Source organism: Vicia villosa, unplaced genomic scaffold (assembly GCF_029867415.1).
Source record: "Vicia villosa cultivar HV-30 ecotype Madison, WI unplaced genomic scaffold, Vvil1.0 ctg.000358F_1_1, whole genome shotgun sequence".
Lineage (NCBI taxonomy): Eukaryota > Viridiplantae > Streptophyta > Magnoliopsida > Fabales > Fabaceae > Vicia > Vicia villosa.
Genome location: NW_026705161.1, coordinates 338,420 through 354,090, shown reverse-complemented (window position 1 = coordinate 354,090; position 15,671 = coordinate 338,420). Strand labels below are relative to the sequence as shown.

At 32.3% G+C, this 15,671-nt stretch overlaps 2 protein-coding genes across 2 annotated transcripts; both read right to left on the bottom strand.

Moving 5' to 3' along the window:
- Nucleotides 1–529: 529 nt before the first annotated feature.
- Nucleotides 530–2,226, bottom strand: LOC131627299 (mannan endo-1,4-beta-mannosidase 4-like). Its single transcript, XM_058898138.1, has 5 exons — nucleotides 1,864–2,226; nucleotides 1,584–1,778; nucleotides 1,354–1,470; nucleotides 1,019–1,215; nucleotides 530–924 (listed from the first exon to the last, which is right to left on the bottom strand). Exons 1-5 carry the CDS (start codon nucleotides 2,173–2,175, stop codon nucleotides 567–569), a joined length of 1,179 nt encoding a protein of 392 aa, XP_058754121.1. The 5' UTR covers nucleotides 2,176–2,226; the 3' UTR covers nucleotides 530–566.
- A 10,612-nt stretch (nucleotides 2,227–12,838) lies between these two features.
- On the bottom strand, nucleotides 12,839–14,636 carry LOC131627298 (mannan endo-1,4-beta-mannosidase 4-like). Its single transcript, XM_058898137.1, has 5 exons — nucleotides 14,286–14,636; nucleotides 13,941–14,135; nucleotides 13,740–13,856; nucleotides 13,432–13,628; nucleotides 12,839–13,307 (listed from the first exon to the last, which is right to left on the bottom strand). The coding sequence occupies exons 1-5, from the start codon at nucleotides 14,613–14,615 to the stop codon at nucleotides 12,959–12,961; spliced, it is 1,188 nt and encodes a 395-aa protein (XP_058754120.1). The 5' UTR covers nucleotides 14,616–14,636; the 3' UTR covers nucleotides 12,839–12,958.
- Nucleotides 14,637–15,671: the final 1,035 nt, after the last annotated feature.

Sequence of the window (15,671 nt, the reverse complement as noted above, 5' to 3'; positions counted from 1 at the left end):
ATATCAAATGAGAACTTTGGTTATTATGAAAACTGAGAATTTTTAATAATAACCATACGATTTAAAATCAATGCTCAGATATGCATTTATGTGATATGTATTTAAACTAGAATCTAACTATTAATTATTGTCTCTTAAAATTTAAGTGAAATTTGAAGCATTGATTTTAAATCGTAGGGTCATTATTAAAAGTTCTCATAATAACCAAAATTCTCATTTGATACGCTTATTCTAGGAACAAACCCTTATTCTAGATAACAAACTAATTCCTATTCAAAGTGAGACGCTTTGGCCAGAATAGGGATCCTTTCCTCATCTGCTCTTCTCTTGCTCTATAGCTATGCGTGTTTGAACTCTATTTGCACTTGGATTGTCATAGATGATGTTTTGGAGGTGAACTCCGTCAGGAATAATCTACTGAGTATCTCTTGTATTCCCTTTAATTAACTCAATCCTTTTGCTTATAATTTTTTTTTGGAAGGCAACCAAAAGTAATTATGAGTGGAATATTTATTGCTAAAATAAAGTATATTTTTGATAATTCTTTTCTATGATATAATGATATGTTACATTGTGATATTTGACATCTTAGTAGATTGCTGTTTGATGATCTGTGCAGTTGAAGGACTATTCTCTAAAATAACTTCATAACCATCTCCATAACTATCCATTCCTTGAGATAAAAGTTGCCAGAAAATCCCACCTGCACAAGAGCCTCCACTGGTAGCACTTGCAGATATAATACTATATATTTTCTTATAGTAATCATCCCTTTTTTCTATGCTATATCCAGCTGACTTTGAAGACTTTCCAAACTCTGAAACAATAATTGGCTTTCCTAAAACAGTATTTGCATCCTGAATATGAACTTTTATCCATTTCTCAACAAATGCACTCTGGGTTGTCTCGTTTGAGCCTAGTAACCTGCATGAATAAATACATTAGGGTTTTGTGGTGAATGAGAGATAAAATAAAACATGCATTAAGTTCATTCTAAATCATGTTTAACAAGTGATACCATTGCTCAGGATACAAGTGAATGGTTGCAAAGTCAATTTGAGGAATCTGATTGTTGGATATAAAATCGGTTCCGACTAGAAGTGAATCGGGATTGAACTGCTTCTTTGTTTCACCGTAGAAACCTTCGAGTCCTATTTCTAGCAAATGGTTGTTGTCAATGGATTTCACATAACTCGCCATCTCACTTATCCAATTCTACAATAATTAATGCCAGATTACGTGTCAAGGGGAAAGCATACGTGAAGTACTAGTAAAAATCAATTCAGTTGATAGTTATGTAGGGAAAAGACATCAGTCTGAAATTCGGCCATAAAAAATGAAAATGAAAAGAACCTGAATTGATTTTCCAGAGCTATTTAAACGAGGTTCATTCATAAGCTCCCATGCGAATATAGTTTGATCATCTTTGTATAAAATACCATTTATTGTGTTCTTTCTTGTCAACACTGTCTGCAATCAATCACCAAAAAATGTTAAAATTTACATTGGTTTTAATTTTCTTGTATTTTCCTGCAAAGTAAAGTAGCAAATAAATACATATACCATAAAACTATTGTACGTACCTTAACATGATTTTTGTAGTATTGTTTAACAACAGGATGGGAAAAAAAGTCATCATCATTTATTACATTTTGGCCACGTTCTTTAGCCCATTGAACATATTTAATTTTTCCTCCAAACTCTTTCCAATTATTCACCAAACTTAGTATAAGTTGCACTCCATATTTTTTTGCCTCTGATATCACAAAATCCAAACCCTACGTACACAGAATTTGAACATATTGAATTTTGTATATATGATTAAGCTAGTTACTAGTATACCAAAATAAACAACAAGATTACCTTGAAGGCATTTTCGTCGTAAGAACCGGGAGAGGTTTGAAGAAACCCTTCATTGAAAGCCCATGTTCTTCCTAGGTTTAAACCATTTAGAGAAGCTTGTTGGAAAGTTGAAGTAACCTTAGATCTGGTAGATGGGTCTGATGCAAGGTTCATTAACCAATAAGAATTGAATCCATTCACATAATGTGGTTTCCCATTTAGAATAAAATGAGTGCCTTTTCTTTCAACAAAACATGCACCATTCCCAGGTTCAACAACAACAACAAACAAAGCCACTATAAAATACGTTAATACCAAAGTTTGAAACTCCATGACTCAGAATAAATGAAATTTATGTAGCTCATTTTCAGTTATAAAGGCATTATGTATAAAAAAGGAGTAATATATCATGGAAGGAAAAAATATAAAATTTAATTTAATGTAGTAGTCAATATGCTTAAATTAGGCCTCTCACGCTGGTATTATATCTTTGACTATGCATAGTTAAAAAACAAAAGAAAAGAATGGCATTTGAGAAAATATTTTTTCATTTATTATTTTTTAAAATGACCGTTTTAAAGATCTTACTAAAAGAGAAAATTCTTCCCAATTTGTGATATTTTTAATGACCATATGTGAGTGTTACATTATGATATTTCTTTCTTTTTTTGAATGATAAAGAGTGTTACATTATGATATTTCTTTCTAGTTTCGAAAGATAAGAATGAAAGAGACAAAATGAAAAAGAAATTAAACACACGCATAGAAGTTCCTATACTGTCAATGGAAATAATACTACGCAAAGATTTATCTATTATTGTGATTAGAATCAAAATGATATTCATTTGTTTAAATTTATAGAATATATCAATAAATGAATAATATAGAATGCTTTACCTTTTTTTAACAAACACAACCTTAAAGATAAGGTGAATACTTCCTACCGAATTTAGTTGGGTACCAATATTCTTTTCCAACTAAATATTATTATTCAATGACATGTCATTTTTCACAATTGTTTTATTTTAAAATTGATTCAAATTCTAAACTAATTTGCACTAAAGGTATCAATATCCAATTACTTATCATAAATATTTAAGAATTTACTTAAAATTAATTATCATAAATATCTAAGAATTTACTTAAAATTAATTAGAGAAAAAAGAGCATACACGGACAGTGTAAAGTATTTTTATACTGCCAACCAATCACTGACATGTATTCTGACAAGTTACACTTTTAATTTTAAAATATTCATATGACATGGTTGAATGTTATAATTATATTGAATAATTGTGTAAATTTAATTTACACTCAGTGCGATATTTTTAATCTCAAGTAATTAACAATATAAAATAACAAAATGCATACATGCCTAGAAATATGATTATTGGGTACTGAAATAGAAAATTGTGAAAGGTATTTTGATGTCGTGGTTGTGGTCTCCAGTGATAAGAGAGAGGACACATGCAATCACTACTACGGAAAAAATATTTAATAACGGTTGAGAAAAATATATAATCACGCAGGACCAAACATTGTTATGTAGCGTGTGATAGTATATGCGACATTTTGAATCACGGTCCAATGACCGTTGTAATAAACAGGCTGAGCCGGCCCAACACACCTCTAGGCCTGAGGCGAAATTTAAAATTGAATATTTTTAAAATAAATAAAAATATTTTTTAAATCAGTTTAATTTATATTTTTTAAAAGTAAAGTCATTAAATTATTATAATCAATTTCATTTAATAATAATTGATAATAAAATTAACTCATCCATTTTTTTAACATTTAATAAAATTATACTTGAAAAATAATGTTATAATATAAAAAAATACTTAGATATTAAATACTCTATTATATTTAAAAAACTCAAAATTTTATCATTTATACATATAATTTTTAAACTAACAAATCCAACACTACATATATAAATATTATTATTTAATTAGTATATAAAATAACTTAACTTTTTTTCTACAAAATCAATTAATTAAAATTATAAAACAATAAAATAAAAAATGTGAGGCCCTAGGTGGTAGCCTTGATGGCCTATCCTAGGGTCGACTCTGTAAACAGGAAAATGCGCGCTCTTTAACGATTATTCCTAATAACCGTTGTGATATTATATGTGAATAAATGTCAATCGCACTACAACAAATTTGTCTTTTAGCAGCACATCTACGAAAGCGCTTTTGAGAAAAGCGCTGCTATAGGTTGCGCAAAAAACAAAAAAAAAAGGGAAAAAAGCGCTGGCAAGGGGGGGGGGGGTACGAGAGCGCTTTCTAGAAAGCGCTGGTAAAGGGGGGGGGGGTACGAGAGCGCTTTTAGGGAAAAAGCGCCGGTATAGGTATACCTATGAAAGCGCTTTTGAAAAGCGTTGGTGTAGCTCATTTTAAAATTAAAAATTTTAAAACAAATTAAAACAAACGCGTTTTGTATTTCATTATTCATCGTTTCTTCACTGTTTTTCTTCACAAAGACGAAGTCACTGTTCTTCACAAGACACCGCCGCCGCCAACCTCCACAGGGCCGTCGTCATTCGTTCTTCATCGTTCTTCTTGCCTTCTGTTCGCCGTCGCCGTTCGTTTTCTTCTTCGTTCACAGCCGGCGCCGTTCGTTCTCAACATCTCCTCTTAGCAACAACAACTTTGAATTCGTTTGGAGGTAAATCTTCTATCATCTTTCACTATTTCGTTGTTATTTGAAACCCTAATTCTGGAAATGTGAGGTTGAAGATGAAAGTGAGGTAGCAAGGATGAGAGTGTGAGGTTTCAAACCCTGTTTTGCTTTGTTTGTATATTAGGGTCTGTGGCATATGTTTTGATACATTGTTTTGCTGAGTTTTGCTTTGTTTGCTCTGTTCAACACAATGAAACAAAAATTGCATGGACAAAATTTCTCAATGCTCAGGAATTGACTTAATGATGTCGGAATCACCTGAAATAAAAAACAACGTATAAAATTAGAATATAAAAACTAAATGTATTACAAGTTTCTAATATTGAAATATTGAAATAGTTGAAATAGTCAAAACCTTGTAAGTTTTGCTTTGTTTGTATATTAGGGTCTGTGGGATATGTTTTGATAGATTTTACAGTCTGTGAGGATCAAAATTGCTGTCTCATACCGAGGCATATTCAGAATTTTATTTGCAATAAAAGGTTTCTGAAACAGTGTGAATTTTTTGAATTTGCTAAGTTCCAATTGTGTACCGGTCTCAAGTCTAAGGAGGAGGTTATAATATTTTGAAAGGAAAACTCTAGCCAAAGCATCTAGATATTTTGCAGTATAGAAACTAACTTTAATATGTTCAATCTAACACGTAATAAAATCATTTTAAGCATACTTTTCTAGAACCAAATATTTGAGCATTTCGGTTTTGTAAATTCGAAAAGTGTAGAACATATGAACTACTTACTGCATTTTTCAAAAATCGAGTTCTAGCTAATTGAGTCTAGAACATATTTGAGCATTTCGGTTTTGTAAATTCGGGTGTTTGTAGTTACTAGCTAATTGATAATTGATTTCATATCATTTTAAATAATTGAGTTCTAGATTGGGTTTTTTTTTGATATTGTGTTAGTAGTGGTGTATTTAACTGCATCGTGTGTGTTTAATTTTACAGTTACTTTGAAGCCTCTGGTTTCTACTTGTACAACGCCGATTCAAACCTACCCGTCTCCCACATCAAGTCCAACTCAGGTTACTAGCCCTTTATTCTTGCTTATAGTTTGTTGTTTTCTGCTTATAGTTTATTGTTTATGGTTCTATTTAATTTCAATTTAGTGTCTCTCAATCATTTTTTTGGTTTGTGGACTTATATTACCTTGAAATAAGGTAATGTCTTCTTTAAAAAATCGGGGGTAGGCTGAAATAAGGTACTGTCTTCTTTTAGAGACTCAAACAATCGAGACAACTGTAACTTCCTATCTTTAGCTAACTGCCAACTTAACCAATATGAAAGCTATAGGATCTCATTAGGTATTGCTTAAGTGTTGCTTATTCACAGTAGTATATTTTTGTACTATAGTTGCATAACATTCTATTTCAAGACTTGAGTGATTTGACAAGATTTATTTCTATTATTCACACTTTATAGGATCTCATTAGGTATTCTGATCAAGACATAATGATGATAGCTATTTCTTATCTTGACAGAATTCCTTAGTACCTGATAGAGAAACCAAGAAGCAAAAGCATTTGTTTAGCTTAATTAAGACATGGATAAAACATGGATGAATTCAAACCGATTGTTGAAAGAGTACGAGAAAGGGGTATGGGAATTCGTTAAGTTTGCGGTTGCGCACGCCGAAGACCCGATTCGAATGGCGTGTCCTTGCTTGGGTTGTTGTTATGGGGGTAAGGTTGACGGGAATAAGTTGGCATCATATTTACTATGGTTTGGAATTGATAGAGGTTATACATGTTGGACAATGCATGGTGAGAAAAGTAACGGGAATGTTGAGTCGAGGTGTAATACGAAGTATGCTTCAAACGACGATTGCACAGACACATATGATTATGATCGAGTCGAAGAGATTGCAGAAGCGCTTGAAGAAGATCTTGAGGATTGTCCCAAAATGTTCGAGAGGTTGGTAAGCGATACAGAGAAACCGTTGATGATGGTTGTACAAAATTCACAAGATTGTCTGCGGTGTTAAAGTTGTACAACTTAAAGGCGGACAATGGATGGTCTGATAAAAGTTTCACAGAGTTATTAGCCCTTATGAAAGATATGCTACCAGATGATAATGTTCTTCCCAATCGAACGTATGAGGCCAAAAAGATGTTGCCCTCTATTGGCATGAGCTATGATAAGATACATGCATGTCCAAACGATTGCATTTTGTTTCGAAACGAGTATGCAGCGTTGAATGAGTGTCCTAAATGCGGTGCCCCTCGATATAAGAAAAAGTTGTCTCCGGCCAAAGTCTTATGGTATTTTCCTATAATTCCAAGATTTAGACGCATGTATCATAGTGAAACCGATTCAAGACACTTGACTTGGCATGCAGATGAAAGAATTATTGATGGAAAGTTGCGACATCCGGCAGACTCACTATAACACCCCATTTTCTACCCGACATTTATATTAAAAATCAGAGTGCTAAAATTTTCAAACATATAACAGGATGTCACATTTCAACATAAAACAACAAAGCAACCTGTATTTCTTTTAATATAAATGTCGGGTAGAAAATGGGGTGTTACATTAGTGGTATCAGAGCAAGACCAACTCGAACTAACAGTAACTAAAGTCTTCATAAAGTTACTTCACTTCCACAACTATTCTTGAGTACCTGCTCAATTACCCGTAATAGGTAACATCATTACAGAAGGGGTGAGATATCCAACAATATAAGCAAGCGTATGATAAATAATATATTAAGATTAGATCATACAATATCACCACTTCATACTTATTCAAACAACAGTTATAATAACAAATAGCAACAACTGTTATAATAATTATTTACCAACAACAATTATGATAACAATATTCAGTAGCAAGTATAACAACAATTAGTAACAACAATTAGAAACAACAACTATAACAATAGTTATAATAATTATTTCACAATTTAAATCATCATAACTTAATAACAACAACCACTTATAACAACAACAACTTACAACAACAACAACTTATATCAACAACAACAACGTAATAACAACAACAACGAAATAACAACAACAACTTCAAATGCGACTCAACTGTGCAAATGCATGTGGTACCATTTGGAGTAAAACTCCCAACTTAAACATATGCCAGGTTATCGAGGCATTTCAACAAGGCGTAAGCCTTCAACATGGTGCCATTAAGGCCAAGGCATAAGCCTTCAACTTTTCAACGTGGTGCCATCAAGGCCAACTTAAACAATGCAAATGTATGCATGCAACAACAACCACAACGTCACAATAACAACAAAGCAACAAAGACAACAATTCAACACTGTACCAACATTAGAGGTACTCAACGTCGCTTCAACACTGGCCATAGGCCTACAACTTAGTCAACATATCGACAACAACTTATATCAACAAATTGTATGAAACAACAACTTATAGCAATAACAACAACACAACAGAAGTAACAACATGCAATTCAATGATACAAGTTCATACAACATGCAATTCAATCACACAAGTTCATACAACATGCACACGATTAATAGCGTACACCCGGTTCGACAATTACACAACATTACACACGAAAATGTATATCGATTCAACAAAATTCATCTACTGTGTTTGAAAATATTTTTATAAGATAGAACATGATTTTAGCTTTTCAACGGTCCAAACGGCACGTCAAATGGACACCCGAGTCAAAAGTTATGAATTTTCTAAGTTTCCGGAAAGCGCAAACACCGGTATCATACACCGAAACAACAAAACTTCATTACACACCAATTAAATTTTATTTCCAGAACATGTAACTATTTTTATAAGAAAATACACATTATTATCTTTCTAGCGCTTCGAACGGGGACTCAAACGGACTTACGGATCAAAAGATATGAATTTTTGAAGTTTTCTCCAAAACTAGATTTTTGCCCAGCAACAGCTACGAGTTTTATGCATTTTTCCATTAAAATCCAACCAATTCAATTATTTTTCATAAAACAAACACATATTCATTCATACCTAACATATAGTAGTGAATTGGAATCATAAAACATGAATTTTAACACATTGATTTTGATCCCAAATCTCAAACCCCATCATACCAAATCCCTATAACTCAACCCAAAAACTCAATTTTCCTCCTTCGATTCAGTTGCAAATCAATTTCGACCAACACAGAGACATAGCACTATAATAGTTATACTCAACCAACATTAATCCGTTTTTCTGCACTTAATTCCTCAATAATAATAATTATAAACCCTAGGTTAATTTCCCACAACAATTGATTGAACTTTTATAACCTTATTCACAGACATCAATCAATTTCAACATCAACAAAATTCAATCTCAAAGATACAAACAACCACACAAAACAGAGACAATCCATACAATCATAACCCCCACATATCATTCATCATAATCCCGTTTATAGAGCTAGAACCTCACCCTTACCTTGGATTGGAGGTCGCTCTCTATTCCGGTTGCACTTCGTTGCCGCCATAGTTCCAACCTCGCTCTTTCTCTTTCTCTGCAGCTTTGCAATTTTCTACGATAAATCTCTTTTTCTTCTCTAGAGCTCCAAACCCTTATTATTTCTTTCTTATAATAAACCTAATCCTCTTATTCCATTTAATCCAATATATAATAATAATAATAATAATAATATTATTATTATTATTATTATAACTCTTAACCAAATAATAATAATAATAATAATAATATTATTCCTCTATTGGGCTCAACTTCTCTACACCTCCTTATTATTACATACCACCATAAAATAAACCTAACCAACAGCTCATATTCCAATATGAAAATAATTATATTATTTCTACAACTCCAATATAATAATAATTATATTATTTCTACAACTCCAATATAATAATAATTACCACATAACAACTTAAACCGACATAATAATCAAATTTCTCCGATAAATCCCAACTTCGACCAATTTCCAATTATTAAATCCTTAATTAATTTAATTAAATAATTAATTAAATTCGGGGCGTTACAACTCTCCCCCACTTGGATATTTTCGTCCTCGAAAATCTATCCGACACAACCATCCTCAACTTGCTTATACTCGACTATACAACATCACAACATACTCTTATCAATAGATTTTCGTTATAGCATCCTTCACTTTACTCACCATCAAGATAGCAAGATACGTCTATACCATCCAACACGATTTCGTCCACTATTAACAAGAGATTAAGGGTGATCAAGTCCTCAATTTGCCAATAGATATCCGACAACCATGTCGGGTAGAAAATGGGGTGTTACATTAGTGGTATCAGAGCCAGACCTCTTCCAGTACGATGTGGTTCGAGGACGAACCATGCGGAAGCTGGTGGGCATGTAACACCCGAGGCCGAAGAAGGCGAGGGGTGGTTGCACCGCATGGAACACCAGAGGCCAAAGAGGGCAATGGTGGTCGCCACATCGGAATGAGAGGAATCTTGAGGCCGTGCATGTATGGGACTGCATGGTTGAAGGAAAGCTTATAAGGACTGATGGGTACTACCTATACCAACAAGATGCATCTTCTTTTCGGGAGTCCGTTCAATAAGATCTCCACAGTTAAGCGTGCTTTACTTGGAGTAGTATTGGGATGGGTGACCTTCTGGGAAGTTTCCCAGAAAGCGCGCGAGTGAGGTCAAAGCATGCTGAAAAGACCCGTGTTGGTTTGTGGGGTCAGTCGATCATCCCGAAAGCAGTCTGGGGCGTTACACTCACCATAGTGGATGAAAGTTGATACTGATTATCCTGAATTTGGAAAAGAAGCAAGAAACCTTCGCTTGTCATTGTCTACTGATGGAATGAACCCGTATGGTATTCAAAGTATCTCGCATAGCACATGACTTGGGATTCTTATGATTTAGAACCTACCTCCGTGGCTATGTATGAAGCGTAAGTACATGATGTTATCTATGCTAATTTCTTAATCGAAGATTTAAAGTTTTTGTGGAAGAACGGTGTGGAGGTTTACGATGGGTATAAGAAAGAAAGTTTCAACTTGAGGGCGATGTTGTTTGGAACAATTAATGATTTTCCAGTATACGGAAATCTATCCGGGTACAGCAATAAAGGTCAAAAAGCGTGTCCTGTTTGTGAAGATGAAACCGATACGACACGATTGGATCTTTGTCAGAAGAATGTCTTTCTCGGCCATCGTAGATTCTTAAATTTTAATCATCACTACCGTGGGTGGAGAAAAGCATTCAATGGAAAGGCCGAACATCGTACAGACGGTTGTCTCCGTGAAATTGCTATGGATGAAGCAGTCTTTGGTATTGAATTCCCCGTGCATGTTGGACTAGAAGAGATGAAAGAGATTTTTACGCAAGACCAATTAGGCGTCAGTAATGTTCACTCATACATGCGGTAATCCGAATTATTATTTAATTAGTTGTGAGATTGATCTAAATATATTATTTAATTAGTTTAACAATTTATTTACACATTTCAATGAAAATAGTCTAATGTTTATTATGTTTTTATTTAAGGTTGTTGTATGACAAATGGTTGCGCGGGACTGAATTGTCAAACAGATTCCGTTTCGTGTCTTCCGCCCATTGCAGCGGACAGACAATTGCTACGGAACCGAATTCAGTTAGACAGCGCTTAGTCGATAGATTCATGAGGTCTGGCAGTACAGAAAGTCTGTTTCTTTGGGCGTATAATACCCGACCAGTGGGGTTAGTTTTTCATTCTTGGTTCATCTAATCTTTGTTTCTTTTGCGTAGCAAAACTTTCATATAAACTATTGTTTTAATTTATAGAGCACACTGATTGTTGCTTGCTATCAACCCTATAAAAGAAGTGGTATATTTTCTGAATTCGGTAGATGGTGAGTGGACAAATTATCCGACCATGAAGTAAACGATTGATACGTAAGTGAGATCGTTCTAAATATTCGTGTATATTTATATATTTAATTATTTGTGAGATTGATCTAAATATATGCTTTTATATTTTTGTTAGATCAATACAAGTGTTCCGTAGTCAAAGAGACGCACAAGTATCCCGGACTAAATCAAACAACATTACTTGGATCAAAGTGCAGGTACATTAATTTTTACAATTTTGCTATTAATAGTTATGCTACTTGAGACAACTAAAAAGTCTTATTTGTTTTTCTATGTAGTGTCCGCAACAGCGAAACAGTACAGATTGCGGATACTTTGTTTTGAGGTTTATGAAAGAAATCCTTCAAACGAATCAATTAGAGATATTGCAATCACGGTATGGATTTATAACTTAGGATAATTTCTTATAATTTATTACATTTAACTAAATCATGCATATTATGTTTTTATTATGTAGTACTTTGATGACTTCTATGCTGCTTCTTACACGAAACTTAAGTTGGAAGAAATCAAAGAGGAATTGTGTCACTTTTATATTCATCGACTATTCATATAGGTATGAATACAATATTGTGTGAAAAGTTTTATGAATACATTACTGTGTGTTGTGGGGACTATTTTGAAACTTTGTGGGGACTGTTTTAATTGACCGTATTGTTCTGTTCATACTTTGCAGGACCAGGACCGTGCGCTCGGTGGATTTTGAGAATTTCGGGCTTATATTTTGTTGATGATTTAGTTATATATGTATCTGTTAGTAAACATGTGATTATGCAGAGAACACGAATTTCGGGCTTATATTAATGGTGTATATCTTTTATTTTGGTATATAATGGTATTTTATCCATGGTATATATATTTTATTTTGGTATATAATGGCATTTTATCCATGGTATATATATTTTATTTTGGTATATAATGGTATTTTATCCATGGTATATAATGGTATTATATTTTCCTACATATGGTTGAAAATATTACAGGTTGAAAATATGTTACAGGTCGAAAATATTACAGGTTGAAAATAAATTACAGGTCGAACTGGGAGGCTTAAATTATAGGTTGCACTTTAAAATACTGCGTTTAGCAACGACAGTGCTTTTAAAAACGCTCTTAAGGCCCACCTACGAAAGCGCTTTCTAACTAAAAGCGCTGCCTAAGATAAAAAAAATAATAAAAAAATGCGCAACCTACGAAAGCGCTTCTTGAAAAAGCGCTGCTATAGGGGGGTACAAGAGCGCTTTCTGGAAAAAGCGCTGCTATAGGGGGGATACGAGAGCGCTTTTCTGGATAAAAGCGTTGCTATAGGAGGGGCTACGAGAGCGCTTTTAAAAGCGCTGTCGTTATCTACGGCAGCGCTGGCTTTGGCAGCGCTTTTAAGCGCTTTAGTAGCCTAAAAAAAGCGCTTTAGTAGCTCTTGACCGTTGTAGTGTATAAAGTATTATTTTCACAACACAAGAGGAGAAGGAGTATTTATTGATTTAAATATACTTTTTCTGTTATATAAAGTATTATTTTCTATGATAGAAATGATATGGTATCCATCATGCACAATTTTTATGGTTAAGAAAATTGGATAGGCTGAGAATTGTCTTTTTGCAATTCTATAATTTGATATTTGACATCTTGGTAGATTGTTCCTTGATGATCTTTGCAGTTGAAGGACTATTCTCCAAAATAACTTCAAAACCATCTCCATAACTTTCAATTCCTTGAGCTAGAAGTTGCCAGAACATTGCACCTGCACACGAGCCTCCACTAGTAGCACTTGTAGATATAATACTGTATATTTCCTTATAGTGAGCATCCCTAGCATCTATGCTATATCCAGCTGTCTTTGAAGACATTCCAAACTCTGCTACAATAATTGGCTTTTGCAAAATAGTATTTGCATCCTGAATATGATCTTCTATCCATTTGTCAATAGCTGCACTCTGGTTTGATTTATTTAACCTGCATTATCCATAATAACTCGATTTTAATCAAATTCATTTACAAAACAAGAGGTAAATTTTTTTGCAAAATGTTAAAAAAATGATTATTTTAATCAAATAAAATGATGAATTTAGGGTTTTACCAATATTCTTGGTATGCATGAATGGTAGAAAAATCAATTTCTGGAATTTGATTGTTGGAAATAAAATCGGTTCCGACTAGCATTGAATAGGGATTTAACTGCTGCTTTGATTCACCATATAATCCTTCAAGCCCTATTTCCAGCAAATGATTGCTATCAATGGATTTTACATATTTGGCCATCTCACTAACCCAATTCTACAATAATTTGATTTCAATGATAATGAGTAATTTAAAGTTGGATATATGAATTTAAAAACAATAAAACATAAACTTATAATTTAAAATAAATAAATAAAATAAAAGGACCTGAATTGATTTTCCTGTTTGATTTACACGAGGTTCATTAATAAGCTCCCAAGAGAATATCGTTGGATCATCCTTGTATAAAAGTCCATTTATGGTGTTCTTTCTTGTTAGCACAGTCTGCAATAATCAATTCAAATATTTTTGGTTAAGTTGATGAACATTTGAAATTATTTTTAACAATAAAGTAAATTAAAAGTGTACCTTAATATGATTTTTGTAGTATTGCTTAACAACAGGGTGTGTAAAAAAGTCATCTTCATTTGTGATATTTTGACCACGTTCTCTTGCCCATTCAACATATTTACTTTTGCCTCCAAGTGCTTTCCAATTATTCACAAAACCTAGTATAAGTTTCACTCCAAATTTTCTTGCCTCTGATATAACAAAATCCAATCCCTACATCCACATGCAAATATTCAATGAAAATAATTTGGTAGAAGTTTTTCGCCAAATTTAAATAAAACTATTACGTTAATACCAGAGTTCGAACCCTAAATGTCAGTATTGTGTGGTGATTACTATTTGTCTACAGATTAAAAAAATTACCTTAAAAACATTTTCGTCATAAGAACCAGGAGAGACTTGAAGGGGTTTATAATCTCCTTCATTGAAAGCAAATGCTCTTCCTAAATTTAAACCATGTTTAGAAGCTTGTTCAAAAGCTGAAGTGACTTTAGGCCTAGTAGATGGGTCAGATGCCATAATGATAAACCAATAGGCGTTAAATCCGTTCACATAATGTGGCTTCCCATTTAAAACAAAATGGGTGCCTTCTCTTTGAACAAAACTGGCATCAACATTAGCTCTTTGGCAATTCCCATGTTGAACAATAAAAGATACTAAGAAATATGTCAATACGAAAATTTGGTATCCCATGCCTCAATTCTGAATCACAAAATCACAATCGAAAAAAAATGTGTGTAACTTAATCTCAAATTCTCAGTTACATATACTTGAAGAAAATTGTATAAATTTGCTTTACATTTTGACCATACATAATAAGTTAAAGCAAATTTGACCATAAACAATAAGAAAATATTTGACCATATATATTAAGAAAATTTGCTTATAAATTTTGACCATAGACAATAAATAAATTTGTAAATAATTAAACAAACTAGGTAACAGACTAAAATATTTTATTTTATAAGTAAATTCATTGAATTATTGATGTATTTTATTTATAGATAGTCTAACATTATTTATATTAAGTGAATCTAGAAGTTAAAATTTGTTTATAAAAGAGAATAGTGAGAATATATGTATAGAATGAAAAAGATAAATTAAACCACAAATAAATCATGGTTTTTGTAAAAAGTGTTCATCAATTTTACAACAAAAAAACTAAATCAGATATTTTTACTCTAATAATAAGTTAATGGACTTGCTCCAAATCTTATCATTAAATTTCATTTTAATCCAAAGGTCTCATTTAGTCGTTAATTCAAAAGTATCTATGGGTCTCTTTGTTTTTGCTTTTAAAAAATAGATTTTTTTTTATACTTTTAAAAATGGATTTAATAACATTACTTTTTAAAATATTTAAGTTTTTTTAATTCTATTTTTCTAAATTGGAAGACTAATTTTGATATTCTATAACATAAACATACATTATTGAAGACTAAAACATAGTCATAATCGTAATTTTTTCGAAAAAATTATATCTCAAAAAATATTTTTATAAAAAGTTATTTGAAATACCTTTAAATTTAAGTGATTTTTTAAAATTTTGATCTCTAAAAAAAGTTTTAATAAAATGATAAAATACCTAAAATAACATGGTAAGAATATCTATTTAAACCAAATTTTCATTTGAAACTTTTATTAAAAAAAATTATAAATTATTTTTACACAAAATTATATTACATTATAAAAATTATTTTTAAAAAAGTCAAAAATAAACGGGTCTATATCTTTTTTAATTTTATAATT